We start from the raw sequence: 27,847 nt of genomic DNA, 5'->3' as shown, positions 1-27,847 counted from the left end.
GGTCACTCTGGACTGTGTCACATAAAAAATAGAAACTCTGCTGGAGAAACACAGAGTGAGACAAACTGACAGCCACAGACAGAGGGAATGACTGGGAAGCCAGGACACTTGGAGGGACCATGCTGGTGATTATTTACAAGAGAGATACAACACAGAGAGGTACAATCCTGCCCTTGCTTGGCACCTCTCTGATTCAGCCAGTCTCCTCATTCCAGGACTCGGGGGTGGCACTGGGGGCAGTGGTTCCTTCCCCGTTGCATGTTGCTGGATCTGCTGATGTCATTGTTGATGTTTCTGCTTTAGTTGCTGAAGCTGTGGATGTTTTTCCCTCTGGGTTTCCTTCTGCAGGGGCTGATATCATTGTGGCCATCAGGGCAGCTTCAGTTGTTGGAGCTGTGTTATCTGCTTCAGGTTTAGCCTGCATGGTGTTGTTGGGCTGTGTTGTAGCAGCACTATCTGTTGTGGCAGCAGTGGGAAGGGTTGGCTTGGCTGCATCTGTGTGATCTGGCGCTCGGAGTCTCTTCATCATTGTGGTCACTCGGACAGCTTTCTGTGGGTTGCCAAGAGAAAGATGGTTTTGAGATCTAATGTCTCCTTAATGTTTCATAACCCCAGCTCAGAATACACAATCGTACAGATCTCTTGACATTTTTAAAAAAGTAACCTTGATGTATTCACACTGGAAGTTCCACATTTTATTTTTAAATGTGCTTCAGAGTCCGTGACTGCAGATAAACACTTGAGAAAAGAATGGATCTATAATTGATCTTCATGGGTAAAAGCATCAGAAAGCAAATAACAAGGTACAGCTAATGTATCATGATTTGTACTTTATCTGATGATGATTAATCCAACTAGCAGTCTTTAGAAATTGCAATTTATGGCTGTCATTCAATTTAAGTTTTTAGATACTGTTTTTTAAACCATAAAGGAACGAGACAGGAAAATTAATATTAATAGAGGGATTAAAGACATTGATTTATTGAGGTTAATAAAAAATCAAACAATGCTTAGTGAGAAATAAATGTATATGGAACATGCAATTACTATAAAATACTTAAATGCATATTTGTAATATAAAAAGTATTAGTATCTTATCACTACCAGATTAATTAAAATGTTCTATCAATATATTCATGCCATTTAGATGAGAAGCAATTTATTTTAGAAAGTTTTGTACAATGACTATGATATCAGTAATTTCCAGGGGAAATTCTCTTCAGAAATTATTCCAGTGGTTAATGAATTGATATAAAATATGAATGATTTCTTTAAAAGAATAAAGGAAAGTAGACCCCAGAATTACATATGATTCCTGAAAACCTTGGATGTATTCCTCAGCAGGTTGTAATTTTTATTTTTAATTTTAATGTGATAACAGAGGAAAACAATTAAAATGTGGATAATAATCACGGGAGAAGGCAAAACTAAATGATTGCTGTATTTTACCAAGGAAACCACATGGGTAGACATGATAAAGGGCTTGTTGATGTAATGCTGATTAATGGGCCCTTCAGATAGGGTGGTACTCAACATACTATTGAAGAAGAACTGAGAATTTTCCAGAATACAGCTGGTATTTTATGATTCTTTTAGATTAACGTCTTCAGCTTATATGAATGGCTGAGGTTGCCATTAAAAAAAAAAACCCACAAAATCTGAAGCTGGAAAGTGGAAACATGAACCATAAGCATAAATTCTCAGGATTATCCAACATCAATTACATGGAAAGAGAGATGCTGGGTATTTGAGATAGCTTTAGAAAAATAATAAAGAAATGTTATTGCTGATGCCCACTCAATTGAGAAATTAAAAGCATATTTCTCAAAAATGAATATGTGCCTCGTTGTTTATAGCAGTGTTTCCCAAACTTGACAATTTTAAGGCACGTGGAATTCTGGGAGTTGAAGTCCTCATGCCTTAAAATTGTCAAGTTTGGGAAACACTGGTTTATAGAATAACAGAATAACAAGAGTTGGAAGGGACATTAGATGGGCGCAGAATTTTGGTGAGCCAGTTCCATTGGACACCTGGGAAACTATTTGGGTGAGAAATGTCAAATTTACACAAGCACAGAACTTAAGGGAGAATTTTTATAAAATGTTTTATAGATGGCACCTTGATCCACAAAAAATGTCTTTTATGTACCCTGACTTACAACCTAAATGTTGGAGATGTGGTTGTATGGACGCTACTTATTATCATATTTGGTGGTCGTGCAGAGAGATAAAAGCATTCTGGATTAAGATATGGTGGAATATCCAGAGAATTTTTAAAAGGAGGGTAAAATTTACTCCACAATTATTTTTGTTAGGTATAGTTATTGATTGTGATACAAAGGAGGTTATATTGATGTTAAATTTGATTACAGCTGCGAGGCTGTTAGTAGGACAATATTGGAAGAAGGAATCTTTGCCTACATTGCAGGAATGGTTTCTTAAAGTGTCTCATTTGGCGGAAATGGCAAAGATTTCGGCTTTCTTAAAGGGTCAAACGCAAGAGAAATTTCTTGCTGTTTGGGATAAATGGATAAAATTCATACAATTTAAATTTGATATAAAAATACTATATAGTTTTTTCATAATTTTTAACTTTATATATATATATATTTTCTATTTTATATTCTTTTTTTTATAAATATAATTTTTTTTAACTTTTTTTAATTAAGCCTATATTCTGCTCTGGGAGGCCCTGGGGGGGGGAAGGGGGGGTTTGGGTAGGGGTGGGGGAAGGGGGGTTTTGTTGGGTAATGTTTGTTTTTATTTGTATATGTTGTTTTTTGTTTTTGTATTGTCTTTTATTTTCTGTAAAATTTATAAAACTCTTTAATAAAAAAAAGAGTTGGAAGGGACCTTAGAAGTCTCTAGAAAGGCCACTGATGGTGTAAACTATGTAATGCTGTGGAAAATCCTTAGGAAAATGGGAACTCTAGAACATCTATTATCACAGTATCACAGGAAGCCATATTCCTGATAAAACAAAGCAAACTAGATGGGCTCTGGATTGGTAAAGAAAATGTTAAATACTGTATGGTTTTTAAAACTGGAGGAAGAAACATCAATATTTTGTGTTATGTTGAAGATACTATGGCAATAGCCTAACATACAAATGATTTGCAAGCTCTAATGAAAGTCAAGGAGCACAGTGAAAAAAATGAGGTTAAGAATAAACATAAAAAAGACTAGATTAATGACTGCAGATAAAGCAACCATCCTTAGAATGACAATGAAGCAACTGAAATAGTGGATAACTTCTCCTTTTTAGGGTTAAATAAATAAGCAAGAAATATATCACAGATTAGAACTTGGTAGGGTAATAACGAAGAAATATTCAGATGCCATGGCATGCCTATATGGAATAAAGCAGGCAATGTTTTTTCCTGTAATATTCTAATAGTGTTAGAAAGAGTATTGATGCTTTTGAACTTTGATGTTGGAGAAGACTCCTGAGAATACCATTAGTTAATTAACTAATTAGTTAATAATGAAGTAATAATTAGTTCAAGCCACTTAGCAAGCTTTGTAGCTGACTGGGTTTCCAAGATTCCAGCATTCTTGAACCTAATAGATTGGAACCATAACATCCAGATTTTCCAGACACAGTATTCTCTAACCTTCTCTTTCTGCAGCAGGCTGTGGAAAAAGTTGTAGAGCTGCACTTGCAAAATATCCTAGGTGTAGATCCTTTTCAGCAGGGTTCAAACCAGTGGTGGCATTCAGCCAGTTCACACCAGTTCGGTAGAACTGGTAGCTAAATTTTTGTTGCCCAGGCCCAGAACAGGCTTCAGGAAGCAGCATCCACACGGAGAACCGGTTGTTCACATATTTGAATCCCACCATTGGTTCAAACCTGGTATTTCTTAATAGTTTCCGATCAGATCATAAGGAGGGTTGACCCTGCTTACTTTTTCAAGTTCATCCAAAGTCAGTTAGGCATTGCCAGCTAATCAAGCAAGTATAGTTTTCCATTAAACATTATCACACTACAGATAGTCCTCAACTTATGATCACAATTGAGCCCAAAATTTATTTTGCTAAGCAAAACATTTGTTAAGTGAGCTTTGCTCCATTTTACAATCTTTCTTGCCACAATTATTAAATGAACCAATGTATTTGTTAATTTACTATAGTAACATGGTTGTTAACTGAATATGGCTTCCCCATTGACTTTGCTTATTCAAAGGTTGCAAAAGGGGATCACATGACATCACCGGACATTGCAGGCATCATAAATATGAACCAATTGCCAAATATCTGAATTTTGATCACACGATTGTAGGGAAGCTGCAATGGTTGTAAGTGTGAAAAACATAAGGTTTTTTTTTCAGCACTGCTGTAACTTCAAACAGTCACTAAATGAACTGTTGTAAGTCGAGGATGACCTGTATTGTTCGGCTATTATAAGTATTGTGAGAAACGGACAAACTTATTTTGATTTCTGATTTATCTGTGGCGAACTCTAATTCTTTCATCTAGATTTAGCCCTCTGAAAGAAAACCAACACAAGGATTTTTATAGAGACTGAAAGAAAAGGTTCTGGATGCATTTCCTCAAATTCAGAGTGAAACTGTCATAAGCCTTGCAAGAGACGGCCTTTTCTAGCAATACATTACCTTCCATTTTGCTCTGGCAAAGTTCTTTTCAATCTGAGCACATACGCCATCTTTTATATTCTTGTCTGAAGCTGCATTGCCAGAAATCCTAGGGACGAAAGAAAAAAAAAATCAGCCAGTTATATCACTTCATCATAGCCCTTCTTAGTCTAAATGTCTTGCTTTGCTTACTGGCCTAGATTGTAGCTCCCCAATGGGAAGGCTAGAGGCAGCAATTATCCTGCTCTCAGTACAAAACAATTCACATTGTAAATGTTACGAAATCCGAACATCTTGAGCTGTTCCTTTTGAACATGGAGAAGTGGCACTTTATAATGTCCCTGTTCATCTTTCTTGGCATTGTGTATCTTCTGTATTAGAGCTCTTTTTTCCTTATGGAGCAACTATAGGGTTCTCACCATTCATGAGAGATAGCTTCTTCTGCTGTAATTCTCTGGTCTTGATCCACCTCCATCAGACGGGCTACTAGGTCTTTAGCTAAAGAAAAAAAGGAGGAAAATGACTTTTCAATGGCATCAGTCGAAGTAAAGATTTTGCAATACAGAAATTCTGAAAGGATTACCAGTTCATAAAAAAATAATGTGTGTCTTTCAGCACAAAAGAGATACTACACAGCTAATTTAGTAGGACTGACTTCTCTTGTATATAAAAACAGCCTTGAGGGTCACAATCTTTTTGTTAAAAATTGCCAGAAAGTTAGTGACTTGGGAGTATTGGAAATTATAATCCAGAAGGTGCAATCTCAGCTCAGCCTTGTATTTGCCCTTAACATTTTGGGTTACAACGTGCAACCTATTTTTCTTGCCTCCACCATTTTCACAGCCTTACCTGCCTGTGAGATATCATCCCAATAAGGAGGATCAAATTCATAGTCTCCAGCCAAGATCTTGCGAAATAGGTTCTTGTCATGGTTCTCATAGTCATCCTCATCCATTTCCTCATAGAAAGGTGGGTTTCCCGACAAGCTACAGCACAGAAATAGGAGTGCAGATTAGAATACCTCTGAATATTCCTTTTCCAATTCCCAGCCAGCATGGTCAATGCAGCTGCTGGTTGGTAATTCTAAAAACTGCAATTCCAACACATTCCAATACAACTCACTGGCAGACTTATATAATCCTTTCATAGGAACTTTCTACTGCTTTTTCTGCAGCCATATTTTTCCCCTGATGTTCATTCTGTTTTATGTTTGCACCTCCCTCCTTTCTCTCCCAGTCATCAATATGATCCCTCTTTACTTACAGAATATACATGATCACACCAATAGCCCAGCAGTCCACAGGCCGCCCATATCGTTGGCGCCCCACCACTTCAGGTGCTGAAAGGACAATTGTAGAAGATCAGGACTATCCACAGGGCAGGCATATGTTTCTCTGAACACATTACACATTACAATGACAATATCAGTAGACAACATTTCAGGAAATTTATCTTGGCAGAGCTAAATACAGAATGCTGCTAAATCTAACATAATTCTATTTCAAAATGTTATTGTGAGGAATTATAGAATGAATGTATCGCTGCTTCAGATAGGAAGGCGGTGCAGAGAGTGGTGAGAATGGCCAAAAAGATCATTGGCAGTTCCCTCCCTCCCATCCAGCACAGAAGCGCTGCTTGAGCAGGGTCCGCAAGATTATCTGGGACACTACACATCCTCTTCACGACCTGCTTTCCTTGTTACCTTCTGGGAGGAGGCTTCGTGGTATCCGAAGCAGAACATCCAGATTCAGCCATAGTTTCATTCCATACAGCATTAACCTTGCAAACTCTCAAGCTTCCTCCTTCCGTTATATATTCAAGATGGACAATATTTAATATTTATTTGCTACGTATATGTAGGGATGTGGGTCTATACATATGTTGTTCATAGTATGTTTAGGTGTGTGTCATGTATGTGTTTCACTTTGAGAGCGGGCAACTAAATTTCATTTTTGATATGTGCTGTTGTGCCCGCAGTATAAAAATGACAATAAAAGTTCTCTTCTCTTCTCTTCTCTTCTCTTCTCTTCTTTTCTCTTCTCTTCTCATCTCATCTCATCTCATCTCATCTCATCTTAAAATCTTCCTTAGTGGTATCTTACGTTTCCATATATAATTATTATGTGGGACAGAGATGGAATTCTGATATAGAGGTAAAATTATGTCCTTAAGCAGTTAATTATTTCAGAAACATTTAAAATCCATGTTAGGAGTCATTTGCACTCAAATCCTCTCTCCCTTTTTTACAGCTTACAAATTGCACATTTAGAGTGTATATAATTGAACCATAACATCAGGGGTGGGATTCAGCCAGTTCGCACCACTTCGGCAGAACTGGGAGCTAATTTTTTTGTTGCCCAGGCCCAGAATGGACTTCTGGAAGCAGCTTCCACACAGAGAACCAGTTGTTCACATATTTGAATCCCACCACTGCATAACATATACGCAAATCTCTGTGCAGAATGGTTTGGAATATTTGAAAGTTGCTCCCTATGTTGAAAAATATCATTTGCACTGAATCAACCATATTTAGAGCAGTATCTTTGTGTCATAGGCTCCATTCCCACTGAAAGAATCTGTAGGGACCACAGTGCTTGTCACTGGTATGCAACAATATCAAAGATTAGTGTTTTTCCTCTCCGCACAAAATATCTGTGGCAAAAATGGGGAACTTGTGACCAAGCAGCAAGGCAGAAGTTAATACATATATGTAAATTTCTATAGACTAATAACAGGGAAGGAGTTTTATGCTTATGAGTTTTTATAGGCATCTGATTGAAATAAGTCTATTACTAGATATTGGAATGTTATTTTCGGTTCCTATAGTTTATTCATTATAATGTTGCCCTAATTGCTGTGCCGTTTCTTACCTAGATATTCAGGAGTTCCACAAGGTTCTTTGATGAGTCCATTCTCTAGCTTGGCTAGGTGAAAGTCACTGATCACAATCTTAGAGTTCTTCAAGCGGTTGTAATATACTAAATTTTCTAGCTGCAGAAACGGTTGAAAAGAGAATGAATATATGGATGAAAGAATGAAGTAAAGAGGATAAAACTGCTGAACGGGAGCATTATTCCCTTCTAGACATATGTGTTAGTTTACATGTATGCTTATACGTCTACACAATCACTTCAAGCTTCTGGCAAAAGTAAAAGGCATAATATTTGAAATGGATGTTTCTATCCATCCCTTCAACTATGTATATATAGCATCATATATAGGATGTCCTTCTAAAGTCTGGGGGGGGGGGAAGGAGCAAAAGAAGCCATTGTAATTGCTGAAATCAATTTATAAATGGAAGGAAGAGTACATGAGCCATGAATATACCACCACCAAGAGATACAGGCTAGAGCAGTGATGGCGAACCTTTTAGAGACTGAGTGCCCAAACTGCAACCCAAAACCCACTTATGTATCGTTGGGTGCCGGGTGGGCGTGGCCCATTGGGTGGGCGTGGGTGCAGTGGTAACGGCAGACTGGTGGGACTAAAAAGTTCAATCAATCAATTCCAACTTTGCGAGATCTTTTTTTCTCGCAAGAAGTTGGAATTGATTGATTGAACCTTTATTTTTTTTTTGCACACGGTGGCAGAGGCCTAAAACCCAGCTGAAGGCCTAGGATTGGGGCGATGGTGTGCGTGGCCTCAGAGAGGGCTCTGTGTGCCATCTGTGGCACCCGTGCCATAGGTTCGCCACCACGGGGCTAGAGGATGATGATCCGACTTGCCTTGAGATTCCTATGTACGATCTTCAGTGAATGCAGGTATGCTACAGCCTCCAAGACCTGCCTGATGACATTACTGGTGTCACGCTCAGAGTAATACCCTTGGTCCAAGATCCAATCAAATACCTCTCGACCGGTGGCCCTATAAATGAGAGAATGGACAAAAACAAGAGGGAAATTGGATTACCAAGATACTAGTTAATGCAAACAAGTATTACAAATTAAGCTTACAATAAAGAGTGAAACAAAACAGCGGTCCTTTGTCTGAATCCATCTGATTTGGTACATGTTAATTGTCATCACAATAGAATCTTTCCCAGCATTATTTACTGTAAAGATGCCAGGGATTGAACCAGAGAAAACCAAAATAGCACTACTGAGTTATGGATTTTTCCTGCAGTAAAAAGAAATTATAATATAACGAGAAGGAAGGTCCTTCCTTCCCCTTCTAGATGGTGTCATGAACATTTAAGGTGTTTCTGATAAGTGTCCAAGAAACCATGCTGTATTTTGGGATGGGGGGGGGGGGAAGAGCAAGTCTTAGCATCATAATCCTAAGGCCCTGACAGCATGAGAAGAGAACCCAATAGATCATTTTAGGAGTTTAGATCCATGCAACACCTACTTACAGCTCCAAGAAGAGGAAATACTCCTTCCGGGTAACATATACATCCACCAGTTGTAGAATGTTGGGATGCTTTACCCTGCAGGAAAAGAGAAAAGCTACTTTGAGGGTCTACTGTCAGGCAGAAACGTAAAGCCAAAGTCAGATATCTGCTGAGTCTTCTGAAGAAACCTGTCAAGTCACCTTGTATTCATTTACTGCATTTTAATTAGGATGTTATCTCTCACCTAAATCTGTTTTGGCATAGCTGAAGCCATACAACTTGTTCCATTATTAATGGATACAATGAATACTGTAGAATTCTGTTGCTTTTATCATATGCAAAATGAATGGGCCTTGCATTGTGATGTTGCAATGCTACTTTCATCAGCCTGACATTCCCCCCTTTCCCTCTGATCCCTGCAGAAACTGTTTCCCCTTTCTGAAAAGTATATTTTATATTTAATCCTTTCCGGAGCATGTCAGTTCCTTTAATTCTGCTTTATAGTATTAGCTTTCAAGCATTTTTCTCATCTGTGCATTTGTTTTTGGAATTCTCAGTTTATCAACATCTATTCTGAATTGTTACATTGTGTGAACTAGTATTTCTCTTATGCTAAGGTGAATGTGTTTCTTCATGGGGATGTTTAGAATGGGGATGAATAGCAAGGCCAAGGGTTCTGATCAGTGGTGAACATGCCTTATGCACCCAAAATCAGGATGCCACCATCTGGGGGGAAGCAGGAGAGAGGCAGGATATGAATTGACAGTATAGGACAGTATATATATTCTGCTGATGCGGTTTTGGCTGGCTCAGGGACAGGTGGCTGGCACTTTAACTGAACCTTGAAGATAGATACAATCATTGTTCCTGAATAACTATTAGAGTTAACTGTAGCTGCATTCCATTTGGGCAAAGAATTAAATTGAACATTTGTGGCTTCAAGGACTAAGCAAGCGTAGCAATAAAGTAGCTAGGGAAGCATAGATTCTGGGATCTATTGGAATCAACCTTCTCCACTCACATCTTCAGGATGATGATCTCATTCTTGGCTGCCTTTCGCACTTTGCGCCCATCTCTTTTCAGAAACTTCTTGCAAGTATAAAGCTTGCCTGTCGATTTCTCTTTGGCACGGAATATCTCACAAAACTCCTCTCTAGGAAAAGAACATCCATCTTTAAATTACATCCATTCGCTGAAGCAACACAATTGTGCAGCAGAGACGGTAAATAGCTTAACTTTATGAATCATCCACTTCCCCAAAAGAGACGGAGGATACAAAACTATTATTAAGTACATATCGACTGAGGATTGACCACAAGGGGAGTACTGTGGAAGGATAGGAAAAGCAGAGGAAAAAAAATACTTGTCCGTTATATGTATTACACATATACAACATTATAAATGTGTTTGCTAAAGTACTTATTATTTGCAAATTTCGGGTGACCTTTAAATTTAGCCCTGTCTCCCATGATTCTGTATTTGCATTTACATGTATTTTAATTTCGCCAATTGTGTCACTTCTTGACAACAAGATATAAAACAAAAGATGAGGGGGGAATGGAATTCAGGGGAAGGGGAAGAGCGCCACCCCTATGTTCTAACCTAAATAGATTTACTAACTTAAGAGAGGGTTAGATTTAGCCCTCAGAGGGTCCTGTCCTGTTTCAGACTAAACTAAATCCCCTCACTCAACTAACACTCTGTTAAATAAGCTAGTAATCAGGGAGTTAGTTAACTCTCTTCACTCCTGAGATGAGACTCATAAGAGATCACCCCCTCAAAGCATCTCTACCTCCTCTGTAGCTTTCATACTGCTTTCCAGCCACACAGAACATGTGTGACAAATTGCAGAAAGGAGTAGGTAAAACCATCCTCTGAGTTCATTCACGGTGGTGCCTACTCCAGTTGCATTTCTGTGTTTTTTAAAATCTTGCTCCAAGGGGGAAAAAAATGAAACAAGATAGGTAAAACATACAAAGATTACCTTTATTACCTTTAAAGCCCTATATGGCTCAGGGCCAGGCTATTTGTGAGACCGCCTTCGTCCAGTTAGATCCCATAGGCTGGGCCTCCTTCAGGTCCTGTCAGCCAAGCAGTGCCATTTGGCGGGGCCGCGGAGGAGGGCTTTCTCTGTGATGGCGCCCACGTCTTGGAATCAGCTCCCCCCAGAGATTAGGACTGCTCCCACCCTGTTGGTTTTCCATAAGCTGCTTAAGACCTGGCTTTTCCGGCAGGCCTGGGGTTTATAAAATCTGACCCCTGTTCTTGTACTGTTTGTTTTGTTATGTTTTATGTGTTTTTATTGTTAGCCGCCCAGAGTCCTCTGAGAGTGGGGCAGCTTATAAATTTTATAAATAAATAAATAAATAAATAAGGAACGATTTAGGGAATTATTTCCAACCCTTTTACCAGCAGTGACTATAGGAAATATTTGCATTTTCTTCTGTGTAATCAAGTAACCCATCCCTCCCTCCCTCTCTCTCTCTCTCTTGTGTGTGCGCGCGTGTGCATGTCTGCCTGCCTGCCTGCCTGTCTTTCTCTTAGAAACTATGTACTATACAGTATATAGCTTGTGTGAATGAGGCTGGCAGCATAATCTCTGCTCTAGGTCACATTACCAGGAAGATGAGAGAGAAGTGCTTAGAATGGAATAGCTAAAAACATTACGAGCTGCTGCCCAACTACTTGTCCATAAGGATGTATTGGATGGATTTTTTTTAAAAATAATTTTCTTCACAGCTGCTCATTGCAGGCCATTTTTAAACTTTTTTTTGCTAGTTTTTCCCAACACATCTTGTCCTGTTTTTGAATTTTGGAGAGGTATCCCACTGACAGACAGATGAATAAGCAAAAATCCTGAACCTCTTATTAACATTACATTGGGTTGTAAAAAAAAGAAAAAGGCTGTAAGTGGGGGGGGGGGGAAGACCCAGGTTCCCAGGTCCTTTGCATGGTTGGGAAGATTAAAGCATACTTGTGCATGACAGACCCAGCCAAACACACAGCCTCCTACTTAGCATGAGGGCACCCCACTAATTGTTTCCTGAGTGTGTATCTGCATGTGTCTCACCGTATCTTCTCCAGCATCTGAGGTAGGCTGAGGAAAGCTTAATGTGCTGCAATCTAGAAATGGTGTTTTCCCTACTATCCTCCTTTAAAGTGCTGCATGTTGTCCATAAAGGGCATTTTGATGTGCATGGAGAGGTAGCCCCAAAGTCATTTCGATTCCAGCAGTCTTGGGACTCAAGTTGGTTCTGCCATTCTTCTGAAGGAATGTCCCATTCAGTCTAGTGCCTGGCTTCTTTGCTGCCCTTTATTCTTCTTTTGGCTGTGACAAGGACTGGATCTCTGGTGCCCACAACCCTCTTTTTACCCAGTAAGATTTAGGGTGACATGATTTCCTGCTAGCTTTCAGTTAGGGGAGAAGTACAGAGAACAATTATGTGGCAAAGGTACTGGCATTCTCTGTGGTTCGTTGCCTGTACATAGGTGAGTCTACTGACAGGGAAGGGATGTTTGAGTCGTCTGAAATGTGTGACCACAGCTTTCTTTTTGGCACAGAAGAGAGATTGTGACTCTGTCCATCTGTTTTCTAAATTGTCATTTGGATCCCTGGTGGTTAAATATAAGTATAAAACCTGATAACCATTATATTATTTTCTTATTCCTGAAATATAATAGTAGTGCTTGCTAGTCTAAACTTTATCCAACGTCACTAACATTGCATTATCAACCAATTTCTCCATCGTTCTTTAAGAACATTGCGGAGAGTAGCAGCACACCATTCCGGGAAATTTATGAAAACTGCATAGAATAGTAGAACACTTACGTTTTGATTACCTGTCCCAGGTCATATCTGTCAGTCACCTCAGATGGCTGGTTATAATCCTTCTTATCTCCCAAGGTAACACATCCAAACGGCATTGCCAAGCCTGATACTGAAAAATAAGTGCATGGAAGACTCTGAGTCATCATTCATGAATACAGATAATTTGAAGCACTTCAGGATCTTGACTGGGCAACTAGGGAGAGCCACTCACCACTGCATCACTGAGCAAGCTGAATGTGAGCAGGTGCAGTTAGACAGTCACATATGCTCAGATGTGGTTTGCAGTGACAGGCTGGGAAGCATTTGTCCATGAAAAGATTGACCCACTGTCCAAGCTCCAGTGAAAGAGATTTAATGTTGAAGATGATTCAAAACTGAATGAAAACAAAAACCTGCCATACTGTAATGTCTTTATAAAAGTTAGGGAGGCAGCCCCATTTAGAATGATAATTATAAATCTCAGATCACAAATGGTATTGCTGGAAAACGTACATGCTGTCAACATTATCAAAAAGGAGATCCTCAATAAGACAACATTACAGAGATTTTTTTTTTTTTAGTTTAGCTGGCATGCATAGCCTGCTAAACTAAATTTTGAGAATATGTTGGCTTTTTTCACCATTCTCCAGATAGCTATGTCAGAGAGTATAAACCATCACAAAAAAGTGGTTGCTGAACTACAGCTCCTTGCTGTCCATCATCAGTGTTGTCCATCCTGGCTGAGATTGTTGGGGAACTGAAGTTTAGTAACATGAGATGGAGTGTAATTTAATTTAGTTTAATAATTAAGCAATATTGTGAACATCTTATCTACCTATGGGGTCTGATAGGGAACAACAGGCTTCAGCTGTCTGAGAAGACTGAGTGGCTTTGGGTTTTGGAGCCAACTGTTTTTTTATGGGGCTGTGCTGCCCCAGCAGACCAGGTGCATAATCTGAGGGTCGTCCTAGACTCTCGACTCCTGCTCAAAGAGCAGGTGGCAGCCATGGCTAGGAGGGTCTTTGCTCAGTTTTGTGTTGTGTGCCAGTTGCACCCATTTCTTGATCAGCAGGCTCTGCTCACAATCATTCTTGCCTCAGTCACCTCCAGATTGGATTACTGTAATGTGCTCAACATGGGGTTGCATTCGAAGAGTATCTGGAAACTTCAGCTAGAGCAAAATGCAACAGTATAGGCAATTATGTGTACTTCTAGAATAGAGTATGTTACACTTCTGCTCCCTGAGCTGCAAGTTTGCATCTAGATAAAATTCAAGATGCTGGGTTTAATCTTTAAAGCCCTTCATGGCACGAGATTATCTGAGGGACCACCTTTCCCTGATCAGCCTGCTCTATCAGATCGGGTAGAGAGGATTCCCTCTGCCAGGAACTTATATTTAATGGATCCCAGGAAGTGGGCCTTCTCTGCCATGGCACCTGCCTTATGAAGCATCCTCTGCCCTGGCACTCCCCAACATTAGGTTAGTTTCATCCCTCCTGATGTTCCGGAAGTCTCTTAAGTCCTGGCTATGTTCCAAGGCTTAAGGGTCTCAGGGAAGTGGAGCTATGTGTAGATGGCTTTACTCCTGAGGTGGATATACTCATTCTTTTTCTGTTGGGGTTTCTATATTTTATTTTTATAATATTTAACTTTTAATACTGAGTTTTCATTTTTGTAATGATTGTTTATATATACTGTACATTGTTTTATATCCAAGCTGCCCAGAGTCACTGGGCAGCCATAAAGATTAGTCCAGGGGTAGGCAACCTTGGCTCTTTTATGACTGGGAGTTGAACTCTATGAGTCATAAAAGAGCCAAGGTTGCCTACCCCTGGATTAGACAGACGGATGGACGGATAGATTCTTCCGGTGAGCAAACCTATAACATGCACTGTCTGCACCTGGGAGAATTGATGAGATGAATTAAACTCAAAATATCTGGCATGAATAATATTTATTTTTTAAACTATATTTAATTTTTTAAAATCTGATTTTCTATAAAAAAATTCAGAACAACATTTTTGATCAATATACTACAGGCACTTTTTCAGTTCTCTTTTTTTGCATGTATAATTTTTGTTGAACATTTAAACAAGAAGGTAAAAACTGACAATAGAAAGGTAATAGAAAGCGAAGAAGAAAAAAGAAATCAAAGAAAAAGCAGAAGAAACAAGAAGATGAAAACAAGTGAAAGAAACAGCAGAGAAAAAGGTATAAAGAAGTGGCTTCTGATATTTTTACAGCAGTTCTAAGTACAAATACTGTATATTTTAACCTCTCTCTCTCTCTCTCTCTCTCTCTCTCTCTCTCTCTCTCTCTCTCAAGTTACATCATATTCTTCTTCTTTCTGTAAGCTATCCTGTCTAATAATCAAAACCATAAATCACTTTTTCGTTTTTACTCAAAAAGCCCATAAGAGGCTTGAAATCAGCAATAAATGTTAATAAGCTCCTTGTGACTGCGTTGACTAGTCCCTTCAGCTTTATTGCCGAATGTTTCTGAAAGGTTTCCCCTTGCCTCCTTCCTAGGCCTGGGAGAGAGAAAGTAACTAGCCCCCCAAAAATCACACAACAGATTTTATGCCTAAAACGGGACTAGACCTCATGCATTAGTCTTCTGGTTTCTAGCATGGTGCTTTAACCACTACGCCAAATTGGCTCTTCAATGAACATTATTAATAATAATTTAGGTACATTTCTGTATGCAAAAGTCACTGTTTGTTCGGGGAAGTGGTGTTCTTCAACTTCTCATAGTAAAACAGTGTTTTGAGAAGACTAAAATTAAATCCAAAGCATGAGAATTCCCATAGACCCTAGTTTGCAAGATTGTCCAATAAACTTAGCAAAAGTTTGCATGCAAGGATTTGGGTGACAGGATTGGTAATTATCTTCCCTCCCATTGATAAGCATACAGAGGAGATCAGGGTTAAGATCTGAAGTCTAGTACCATTGAATTCAGTGCACCAAATTAATCATGACTACAGGTTCAGGCTTTCAGTGGGCAATGAGTGAATTATAGCACAGCCTATAAGTAACACTTCAAAAGCCCCATTAAGTTCATGGAGGTTGAACTGAAATTTAAGATTGCATCCAACAGTAGACACTCAAAATATATATGCAGAATATCTCATAATTTACACATAACATGCACATTTTTTTTCTTTTTTTCCTACTTAGAGCTGACACGAATAGAACTATTTCCAAGTACAGTAGGCATTATTCCTTTTGCACAAAATAACACCTTGGGCAGGCAGTGAGGAGGTCACAATTAAACTCTTTTTGTTATATAGAAGGCCACTTCTTACTATGCCTCTAGGAATTTTGGAAAGCTAATTTGAGAGGGGAAAATTGTATTCAGGTGACATATTTTAGGACCTAGGTCAAGACTGGGATTACTCATCAGGCAGCTGCTTTCTCAGGTGTCACACAGCAATGACAGGTGTATCATTAGCACTTTTTTTTAACATGCATAATTGATCACAAGCACATCACACTACAATGTTATGAACAGAAATATTAGGGATTGCATTCCTATCAATTAAAATTGGGGCTTGACAAATTTAGTTTTCCTGCTTTAAAAAAGTTTTAAAACTAATCAGAATCTTATGTCCCTTTTTAGAAAATTGCAGCTAGCCCTTTTGACGGGAGAAAGAAAACCAACACAGCCAGGCAAGGCAAAGCAAGCTGAAAAATCTCACGACTAAGAATATTATAATCAGGCTTGTGACTTTTCCCATAATTGGCCTGAAATGCCATCGGGAATGTGTTGCAGGCGTCCTAGCTCAGTGGCAATTCCCCGAACAGTCACAAAAATAACATCTCATAAAGTAGAGGTGATCAAAGTTCTGCCCTATTACTTTGCCACATTATCTTGGAGTGCATCTTATCCTTCTGCCCTATTAACTATAAAGTAAGATGATCTAAAATGAGGGGGGGGGATAGAATTTGCAGCCTGGGGCCACATTAAGCCAATTAATGAGTAGTCCTAACCTCGACTGACATGTATGCTGCCTGGAGCAGGAAGAGTCTTGTACATATTTTTTTCTAAAACTCTTCCCTGATGGGTAGTAATTGTTTCCATGTAAAAAAACAGGTCAGCTTTTTTTTTAAAGATATATTGCTATAAGGTAACCCAGTATTGTTAGATCTGCTTTGGGGGCAGGATGGTTTGTTACACATGTTACAGTGCTCTAGTATAAATCGTTCATTTAGTGACCATTCAAAATTACAATAGCACTTAAAAAAGTGATTAGTGACCGGTTTTCACATGATTGTTGAAGCATCCCAGTGGTCACCTGATTAAAATTCAGGTATTTGACAACTGGCATGTATTTGTGATACAGTTGCACTGTCTCAGAGTCATGTTATTACCATTTGCAACTTTCCCAGGTGGCTTCTAACAAGCAAAGTCCATGGCCGAAGCCAAATTTAACAACTGCACGATTCACTTAACAACTGCAGTGATTTGCTTAACAACTGTGGCAAAAATGTTGGAAAATGGAGCACAACTCACTTGCCTAGCAACAGAAATTTGGGATGCCATTGTGGCTGAGGAATACCTGTATATCTATATTTTCTTTTAGAGAAATATAGTGGACAGTACAGATTGGATTGTACCAGTGCTATTTGTTGAGTTCTTGAAAAGTTTCTGGTGTATGTACAAAGAGTGTGTAATAAAGTTGCCAGTTTTTCTTTTTCTTCCCTTTTGTGTGGGGTTCTCCTCCTCTCTTAGAACAGGACTTAGTATTGTGATAAGTTGGCATGTAGCTGTTTTACAACGAATGGCATCTTGGGAATTAGTAGCATTATATCCCTTGTTTGCAAAATCTGTAGTTCATTCTAAAACCAACCAACCAACCAAAAGAATAAAATAAAGAAAAAGCTAAATTCAAATGATTTATCAGATAAAAACCTCAAGATGATTTCGGATCCAAGCAAGGCCAAAACTGGGCTTTTAAAAAGATGCTTAAAGTAAATTGTTGGGGCTTGGCATACTATAAAGAAGAAGTCTTTCCCAACTCAAAGTTGTTCCTCAGAGAAAGCCAGCTTCTGGATCTTTCACAGAAGGAGATCAGCAAGCTGTGACATAGAAGGCTGGGCCTCCTGTTAAGTTCTTATGGTCTGGGAAGTGGGTGTAAATAGAGTCATTGTCTTATGCCAAGTTGTTTAGGGCTTTGTATATTAATTTCAACATCATGAATCTGTGTAAGAACAGACTGCCAATTAATGCATAGCTTTTGGAAGAGTTATAATTTATGTCTAGAGACATTATCCCAGTCAGTAGTTTAACTGCTGCAATCTGTACTAACAGTAGTTCTAGATTTGAGAAGATTTAACTGTGCTTCTATAAACAGGATTCAGCTTACTGACCCACATCCAGTTTACTATGGAATTCCAACATTGGGAGTCAGATGCACTTAGTCTCTCTGATTCATGTGTTACAGAAAAATTGATTACACCAGTGGTTTTATACCTATAACATAACTGGAGACTTTGGAAAATAAACATGATAATATCAGATGCAAGCAAACTAGAATAGGTGAAAGAAAAGAAGCTGAAGAACAAGAAGATCAAACAATACTTGATCAAGAAATATCAACTAGAAACAAGGGAGATTAAGGAAATACTAGAAATACAAAGTAGCAAATAACACTTGTAGCCAAGAAGATCAGTGGATATGAAGCCTGAATCGCACACTATAGGCAGAATCTCTAATTTTAATTCAATAAGAAAAAAAAATCTACCGATCTATTAATGGAGAGACTGTAATGTTGACTGCCAGTCAACACCTGACAAAGAAGAATCAGTGCAGTTCTGGGTGCACTATGGGATAACCCAAAGAAATACAACAAGAGTGTAGCTTGGGTAAAGAAGGTGGATAAGAATAAAAAAAGAAGTTGAAATGAAAGAACTAGTAATAACAGCAGAAATGGTGAAGAAAGAGGCAAGAAAGATTGAGAATTGGTCACACCAGGAAATGAACTGCATGGTTTTTGGTTGAAATATCTGACTTGTCTACACTCACTCATTTGGCAAAACCTACTTGATAATGAAAGATCCAACAAAAAGGGTAGCACGAGGCAAGTGCAGGGCAATTACCTGCTTATCAACAACTTTCAAATTACTAACTGGTGTGGTAACTGACGCAGTCCAACATTATCTACTTGAAAATAATTTTTTTCCATCTGAGCAGAAAGAAACTGCTTGAACAGCAGAGGCACAGAACAGCAGCTCCTAATTGACAAGATGATTTTTGAAAACCGCAAGAGAAGGAAGACCAACTTGAAGGTAGCTTCAAGGCATTTGACTCCCAGCCACATGTTTGGATAATCAAATGCCTAGAAATAATAGGAGTCAGTAAAAACAACAGAAACTTATTGTACAAAACTCAGTGGTGCAATAGAAGACATGGTTGCTGGTCAGTGGGTGATAGATGAGGAGAGGTTAATATAAAGAGAGGAATCTTTCAAGGAGACTCACTATCACCACTACTGTTTCTCACTGCATCAATTCCTCTGTCAACAGTACTGTACAAGACAGGCCATGGCTATCAAACATCAAAAGCATTGGCCAGACTATCCCACCTCCTTTACAGGGGTGATCTGATATGGAAAAATGTCATCTGAAATAGAATTGCTGCTCAGTACTATCCGTATATACAGCCAAGACATTGCAATGGAGTTTGGATTGGATAAATGTGCCACTCTTACCATCAGCAGGAGAAAATAACGAAAACTTAAGGAATCGAGGTGCCCTATGGAAATAACAAGAGTGCAATCTCAAAAATCTGGAGCACCACTTGAGCACCAACAGCATTGACAAAACTGCTATCAGTCAATTGCAAGAGGCAGCTTTAACTTGGAATAGTTTACATCCTGCAGCAATACCTTTAACACCCTCAAACAACATCTGTCTATCCCAAAACCTTGAGAATGTTTAATAAATGGATATTTGATAAAAAATATCAAATCCAGTCTAAATCTGTGGCTAACTATGCAAACAATCATAATGGTAAATTTATATGTCACATAGCTCCCAATGACTCTGGAATTCACAAGTTAAAATGTAAATATCTTCCAAGAATTTTTGTTGTCACTATTTGTTGTCACTTTGTTTATATCATATTGTCAAAACAGCATCCATTGACAAAATAGTTGATCTCTTCTATGTTTTTGAGGGAACAAAGTCTGGCAAAAGCCTGCTAGTTATCTCAGATGTCATTAGCTAGTTGAAGGAAGCCAAGGAAAATATTAAATGTATATACTACTTTTATCTCCAAGCAGTGGTGCCTATAACCAACTGTGACATCACACTGATATCAGTTTGGTAGCTCTGTCATGACATCTAATGTCATAACTCATGGCATTGTTGTTGTTGTTAATTGCGAAGTCGTGTCCGACCCATCGCGACCCCATGGACAACGTTCCTCCAGATAATTGTAATAGTATTATCTTGAACCTTTCTTCATTTGACCCCACTAACTCAGGCCTCCAGAATGGCACCCAATTTCTTGATCTCTCTTTTGATTGTCCAGGATCATCACTATCTACACTACATTATGAACAGCTAGTTTCCTTCATCCAGTTCATCTGATTCAGAACATCATTTAGAGTCTGAACCCAAACCCTTATACTGAGTCCAAGCTTTGCATTTCAACTCTTTAGTATTTTATCCAGAAATGAAAAGAGATAGTTTGTATCCTAGGTTTGCCCTTGGAAAAAGAGTTGACTCAGTATACCAATTTCTAGCAGATAATGCTGCTTGCCAGAATTTTATTAGATTAAATGTGCACTCAGATGCAAAATTTGCAGTTCCAAGAAATTTAGTACAGTACAAAGCCCAGATAATGCAAAAGATTGTATTATGCTAGCTAATGAAAAAAAAAAGCGGATCAGCAATATGAAAAAACTTTAAAATTCTGACCAAATATATTTTTTCTCTCCATTCCCATTCAGAGAACATTTTTCCACAAATGATGCCTAGTAATTTCTGCATAGGATCACCAATGTGTCCAAGATGAATGGCAAGTCTGTCCTTGATTGTTCAGGAGAGTTGCTGAAACTTTGGAGCTCTGATATGTCTGGGTCCTGAAGCAATATTTTAAGATAGATAATTCCTTTCCCTTCAACTCTCAGAAGTGAATTCTGAATTTGTGTTACTGATGTTACTTCAAATAATGTGCTTTGTATGGCATGCCTGCTGCCTTTGAATAAAGCAGCAATCTGGTTTGCACCAAATCAGAAACACATTAGGAAGGAAGAGGTGAGCACAGATGCCAAAGATTGTGGTCTTCAGTGATAAGGCATAATTAGCTCTGTCACAAAGATAAAGGTAAGGGTTTTCCCTATCCAGTCATGTCCAACTCTAGGGGGTGGTGATCACCTTAGTTTCTTAGCTGAGGGAGCCAGTGTTTTCCAAAGACATTTCTGTGGTCATGTGGTCAGCATGATTATATGCCAAAGTACATGAATGCTGTTACCTTCCCACCTAAGTGGTACCTATTTATCTACTCTCATTTGCATGCTTTCAAACTGCTATATGGGTAGTTGCTGGGGCAAGTAACAGGAGCTCACTCCATTGCGCAGTGCTCCTATCTTGGGCTGTCAACATTCCAGCTGACAAGCTCAGCGTCTTTAACCACTGAGTCACTGCACCCCCTAGGCCCTACAATACAATATGCTTTAACCAGTAAAGAGTATTGTACATCATATTGAGCTTGCAAGTTTAAACCATATTTTAGCTTTTTTTGGGTGGTTTAACAGATTATGAGAACCCACTCAGTACCCAATTGTAGATTCCAATTTGCTCCTTGGAGACCTTGATTCAATAGGTCATCTGACTCTTACTCTCAAACATTAAAAAATAGATTAGTGGCTTTTGTTACAGATGTCATATCCCAATTGTTTTGACTGATTTCATACACCTTATTAAGACTTATTTTGCTGAATTATGTAAACTCATACTTTGTGATTTATAAACCACAATTTATGCCTTAATATTTGTGAGTCTAGTCAGTTATGGCTTATGATGTTTAAAGTCGTTTTTGTTGCTGGGGGCAAAATACAAAATATTTATGACACATATTGAAAGAAATTGGGCTGGAATAGAATATTATTTTATCAAATTTATTTTATTAATTTTGAATACATTTATGCTTTGGTAATAGGAGTATTGCTATATTTGAGATTAGAAAGACAGATCAAGCAATATAGCACTACACTGAGAGGCTGGAGAGATCGTCTCTGTGTCTCAAATGGTTCTGTGTTCTGCCAAATGCTGCATTTGCACAACAGGTTAAACAAATCATGTTATAACCCAGCATGATGCAGAATCTAACCACTGTCTGGATTAGATTATAGAAAAGGCTACATAACTCTTACCCTGTGTGTCTTAGATTATGGAACTTTTTGTTTTTAGAGCTGCAGTTAGTTCTCTTATTCTTTGTTGTTCCAAATCCAGATTTTTTATTTCTCAGATTGTTATTCAGCTCTCTGGATTATGTTAAGCATATTCTGCATGTTCCTGTCTTTTGATGCTTTCTAATTCATCTTGCAGGTATATTTTACCTGTTTTTATATCTTGAGTGCTAGACCTAAAAATGTGACCAAAACATCTCAATCACAAGTTACCATATTTTATCTGATACATAATAACATAAAAAAACAAATTAGTAGTTAAGGCAAGCAAAACCTCACCACGATGCACACAAATCATATTATGGGAACTCTAAGAGTTGCCATCCTGATACTGTGATAAATTTCATACTAATTCAGATGTATTTTAGATTCCATCCAATACCGAAACAATTTACAAATTAGTCGGGGATTTTCAGTCTGAACAGAGCGTCAACATCTGAGGGAGAAGTGCTTAATTCATTCCACATCTCCACTTGATTTCCCAAACACAGGGGAAAAAATACAAGGGAAACTGCTGGGAAGGGAACAGATTTTAAGCAGAAAAAAAAATCAGAGGTGGTAATCCATAAAGGGGATTGTACAGCTACGTTTTGTCTTTTCTAAAAAATATAATCTCTATGGAATATTATATGCAGCCCTATATACGGTAATGATTAGTGTGTCCTGCCTCAGCAAGTGGCAACTCCTGGTCATCTTCATGTGAACTTGGAAGTTGGTCTTTGGTAGTACTTGCACAGGACATAAAGGATTAAAGGCTAGAACAGAAGTCCAAATAAATCCTAAAAGAAAGCAATGGCAAATTTTGCTACTAAGGAGATTCCGTGGATGTGTCCGTGAAGCCACAAGAAGACTAAAGAAAACCTCAAGGCACCAGAGGGCGCTGTAATACAAACTATTGGCCAAAAAAAAAAAAAAAAAAAAGCAAGGAGAACTTCATTGACTTGTTGAAATTGTATTTATGTGTCTCATTTGTAATTCCTTGCTAGGAAACAGAGAAGAATGCTTGTAATCTGGGACCACCTCAGGGAAGAAGTGTTTGTGAAAGAATCCACAGGAAGAATAAAAATAATAAAGGTAAGGTTCATGCTACACAAGAACCATGCTTGCCAAAGATGCAATTGGGAGGGGGGAATGGCAGGATTAAAGACGAAGGTTATTCCAGACTGAAAAAGTATCCTTCTGTGTAAAAACATATTAGTATACACATACCAGCACTTATGGATTCTGAGAAGCTTTAAAACTGGATATCTGTGGATATGGAAACATTATGCAAATTACCCAAACTATAAAAAGTTGTTTGGGAAGAAAAATCAGCAGTAAACTATGGCAATATATCCCTCAGAGCAATAAGCAGAGCATTGCATATTCAATACTGGGAATTCTGGGCACAAATCACAAATCCATCTGCAAAAAAAGAGAGAAAAGTTGCCAGTACAATACAGTTAAAAAAAATTAATATTGTGGCAAAAGATTTCAATTTACAATTCTTCAAGTATTTATTTATATGCTACCCTGCTTGCTTAGAAACAAACCCACAAAGGGTAATGGCAGAAGACAAGGCAAAATAATAGTTTCTGTATAAAATTTTGTTGAGCAAATTAATATTTTTCCTTTTTAGAAATACTTGAAACTTAAAATGATTTTGATCATTTTCCACTGTTAATTTTGATTATAATTTTTATTGTGAGACAGCTCCCCCCACCATATTTCACTACCAATCTCTGTAACCTTGATATTTTCCATATCCATTCTGTACATATTGCATATCTATATCTGAAAATCAGTGCTGGGGAAACTTATTCATAATATCACCTGCTGTTGACTATGTGGTACTGGAGTTGCTGGGAATTTAAATTCAGAAATAGCTAGAGAATCACGGGTATTCTACTTTGATGGGGATAGTATAATATATTGGTTCTATCTTATCAATGCTGTCTGTGCAGTTATGACTCCATAACTCCACATTGCCACCCTTTCTTCTACAGAGTGAAGACTGCATCGGTTGTCATAGTGTAATATCAAAAAGAAGGAACAATTTGAAAAAAATGCCATTCAGTAGGATGTTTTCACAATAAACCTTATTTGTATTTGTCTTTCTAAGTGCCATTTAATGCAATCAGCCAAACCTTAAAATACTTCCATATTGAGAGAGATAGAGAACAACAGTGATGAATTCCTATGATGGGCCCATGCTGATCTGCCAATATAGAAAGAATTAAAATAAAAACACAGCAATGTCAGTGAGAGCTGCAAAAGGTGTTGTTAATGCAAGTCTATACTGAACTCCTTATTGTTATGGCTTCCAGTCCTTGGCCTTCACAGTCCTCTGGGGAAGATCAGTTGAGAGCCTTCCAGCCAGACATCTCAGCTTTGCAATTGGTTTTACTGCTGGAGGAGGAATCCCTAGCAGAACTTCTATTTCCCCAGTATTGCAGAGTATAAAATCAGGTAGGCTTCTTTAAGATCCAGAAGGCTGCTGCTGCTGCTGCTGAGGGAATGGAATTGATCACAAAATGAATCCTGGCAACTTATTTGAGGGTTCAGTTAGTTTTAGAGGCTTTGCAGTGACAACCTCTTTTCATTTCTGTATCCTAGTAGGTATGAAACTGATACGGGCGTTCTTGTGTGGAGCTATCCGTGGTCCTGGGCCCTCTTGCAACTTCTCAGAGGGACTTTGCCTCTCCTTTCTACTGTGCCTGTTGCTCTCTTAATTTAAGGCTCCTTTGCTTTAATCTCTCCTGTCGTGCCCAATCCCCCCTGTGAGATTAGGTAACCCCAAAGGCAGGACATTTCTTTCTTTAAAAATGGAGTCAAAGAGCTAAACAGAAAATGGTTGTCATTCCAACCCAGATCTGTTATTTTGGTTTCACAAGCGTGTCATTACTATCTTTCTCTGGGCTTTTTTCAAATGGACATAAAAAGTGGAACGATCAGAAACAATATATCAGAATGAAACAGAGAGAGAGAGAGAGAGAGAGAGAGAGAGAGAGAGAGAGAGAGAGAGAGAGATGTCAAATAAAAATGGGTTGTAGGTAGCAAATTGACTATGATCCCCAAAAGGAGGATGTTTGTTTGTTGGGCTTTGTGATGGTATAAAGAGATGCTTTCCAAATTGATGAATTAGCAACAATTCCTCTATTTATATGTTGTGTCTTTTAGAGTTACGCATGCAAACAGCACCCCTATTCATTTGAATTACCTGTCAACTAAAATCAGTAAGGCTATAGCAATGTAAGTTGACATTTTAGGAAAGAATATAAAGGAGAAAGTTGTCAGTTTTCCAAGATTCCCTAAATGAGCTGGCACATTACTGGTTTTGATATATTGAGCTTTTTTTTTTTTTTTTAAGCATCTGACAGTGCATCTGCAAAAGAGCATCAGCAGAGGAATTGGTAGAATTCCTAAAATAAATTGGGGGTAAGTCAAAAACTGAATCAAAAGTTTACACTTCAGTGAATGTCATACTTTGGCTCAGTCTTTGACCAACTTTGTTGCTATTTCAATTATTTTTGAGGCCTATTTTGAACCCAATAAATTTACTTTTATTTGGATAAAGTGGCTCATTTTTATAAAATAGGTTCATTAATATCCATGTAGCTTATTAGACACTCTGGGAAAGAAAATAGGTAAAGTAAGTGAAGCAAGATTATTACAATTTTTTCCGACTTCTTAATAGTCCGCTCTGAGTTACGTGGCTGAGAGGGATGAGGGAGGGGGGCTTTGAACAGAGCAATCAGCAATATTACAAATTAGTGCCTAGGTTCATCTCTCATTTTCCAACTCCTATCTTGTTTTTCCCATCTTCCTCCACACCAAATTTAGTTCTGTTCAGTTTCCCAAGAATTATCCTGTTGAACCAGTTTCTATAATCTCATAATTTCTTTCCAATGTTCCTTTGAATCAGAAAGAATAAACAAATGAGAGAAAGTGTGCAGAGAATGGCTTATTGGAACTGTTTTTTGTTCAACAACAACAACAATAATAATAATAGTAAAGTTGGAAGGGACCTTGGAGGTCATCGAGTCCAACCCACTGCTCAGGCAGGAAACCCTATACCGTTTCGGACAAATGGCTGTCCAGTCTCTTCTTAAAAACTTCCAGTGTTGGAGCATTCACCACTTCTGGAGGCAGGTTGTTCCACTGGTTAATTGTTCTAACTGTCAGGAAGTTTCTCCTTAGTTCTAGGTTACTTCTCTCCTTGATTAGTTTCCATCCATTGCTTCTTGTCCTGCCTTCAGGTGCCTTGGAGAATAGCTTGACTCCCTCTTCTTTGTGGCAGCCCCTGAGATATTGGAACACTGCTATCATGTCCCCCTCATCCTTCTCTTCATTAAACTAGACATACCCAATTTCAGCAACCATTCCTTACAGTATATGCTTTAGCCTCCAGTCCCCTAATCATCTTTGTTGAACAGCAGTGGCCATAGGAGGTGTTTGTATTGTCTTCTAAGGATTTAAGGTATTGTATTGTGAGTGTTTCTGCTTTTCTATCATGTTGTGTCTGGGTCTCTCTGGATGTGTGCACTGGGACTCAGAGGACAGGCTGCATGCAACTTTTGTCATATGGGTAATGGGCTGGTGGTGCTTAGAATGGGGCATGGGGGATTTTTTTTCTTTCTGCAGCCCCCCAGCCAAACCTGAACCATTTGGGGAGCCAGTCTTTGTTTCGGAGGCTATTTGTCCACATCAGAGTTGGGATTATTCTCTTCAGTTTGGAGGAAGTTACCTAACTTTGGCCATCTTGTCTATTTGAGTCTAAACCCTTTTACTTTCTTTCCCACGTTCTTTTGTGCTAGGACAAAAATGAAAAGGGATCATACTAAGATCTATACCATTTGAATAATAGCAAACAAACAAACAAACAAACAAAAATCCCCACTTTGAGCATTTGCTGTTGTTTTGATATCCAACCCTATTTTTTTTTAAAAAAACAAACAGATAAATGGTAAGCACACACGGTAAAAGTCTATCATTCCTACAAAATCCATAAACTGTTAAGAGTAACTGGTCAGTGTCTATTGAGTACTGATTAGCTAAAGCTGAGAGCTTTGGGGACCCATTGAGATCAATAGTCCTGAAGAAATTATGTTAACAACTAATTTAGTAAGATTAGTGGCTCATGAAGCTAAATGGATCAGTTCCCCTTTATACTAATTATTTCTAGCTAGCTGTGATTCTAGAGAAACAGAATTGCATCCATAATATATATTTTAGCAGAGTAGTACTGATTGTCATTTGATCCACCTTTTTGTAGGAAAGAAATGAAATCACTAGCATTTTCTAGCCTTCTATATGATGTCACATACTTCTCTCTTTTGACCTACTTATTGTAATGAAGATAAAAATAGAGAAGACAACATGGTACCGATTGGAATTTGGGGTTGGGTTTTTTTTTGCCACCTCCCACAGGAAAGAAGGCATTGGAAAGAATTAGATCAGGTTTTAAATATTTAATTTGTCGATTCCATGATGCAAATCACATATCTGAATAATCTATTATGTTTTTCTGCTGCCTTGTTAAAATAGCCATTGTGGGACTGCAATGAGAAAGCTGCACCAGGTTAAAGGTTAACTCCTTCTACCTGTATATTCTGTAATTGATATCCTTCAACTGTAGACTAGTTTTAGACAAAAACTGATGTCAAGAGCTACTGATGGAATTTTCATGTCATGTTTTATTGAATCAAACCTTCGTAAAACTTT

At 38.3% G+C, this 27,847-nt stretch overlaps 1 protein-coding gene and 1 long non-coding RNA gene across 2 annotated transcripts in view; one reads left to right on the top strand and one right to left on the bottom strand.

The window, feature by feature from the left end:
* Positions 1-45: 45 nt before the first annotated feature.
* On the top strand, positions 46-24,236 carry LOC120303958. The gene is made up of 3 exons (XR_005555564.1): positions 46-159; positions 23,131-23,218; positions 24,130-24,236. It is a non-coding gene; the product is annotated as an uncharacterized LOC120303958 (long non-coding RNA).
* CAMKV (CaM kinase like vesicle associated) overlaps positions 152-27,847 on the bottom strand; it is a 66,334-nt gene continuing 38,638 nt past the window's right edge. The window contains exons 2-11 of the mRNA XM_039333922.1: positions 12,751-12,859; positions 9,943-10,074; positions 8,943-9,017; positions 8,317-8,455; positions 7,462-7,582; positions 5,855-5,930; positions 5,441-5,577; positions 5,011-5,089; positions 4,613-4,700; positions 152-550 (exon numbers count right to left, since the gene is read on the bottom strand). Of these exons, the coding sequence (XP_039189856.1) occupies positions 194-550; positions 4,613-4,700; positions 5,011-5,089; positions 5,441-5,577; positions 5,855-5,930; positions 7,462-7,582; positions 8,317-8,455; positions 8,943-9,017; positions 9,943-10,074; positions 12,751-12,845 (1,299 nt within the window). The 5' untranslated portion in view covers positions 12,846-12,859 and the 3' untranslated portion in view covers positions 152-193. The remainder of the gene's footprint in view (positions 551-4,612; positions 4,701-5,010; positions 5,090-5,440; positions 5,578-5,854; positions 5,931-7,461; positions 7,583-8,316; positions 8,456-8,942; positions 9,018-9,942; positions 10,075-12,750; positions 12,860-27,847) is intronic.

Source organism: Crotalus tigris, unplaced genomic scaffold (genome assembly GCF_016545835.1).
Source record: "Crotalus tigris isolate CLP2741 ecotype Arizona unplaced genomic scaffold, ASM1654583v1 scf7180000017625.6296891, whole genome shotgun sequence".
NCBI lineage: Eukaryota > Metazoa > Chordata > Lepidosauria > Squamata > Viperidae > Crotalus > Crotalus tigris.
The sequence above is the reverse complement of the archived record's forward strand: the minus strand, read 5'-3'. Positions and strand labels throughout refer to the sequence as shown.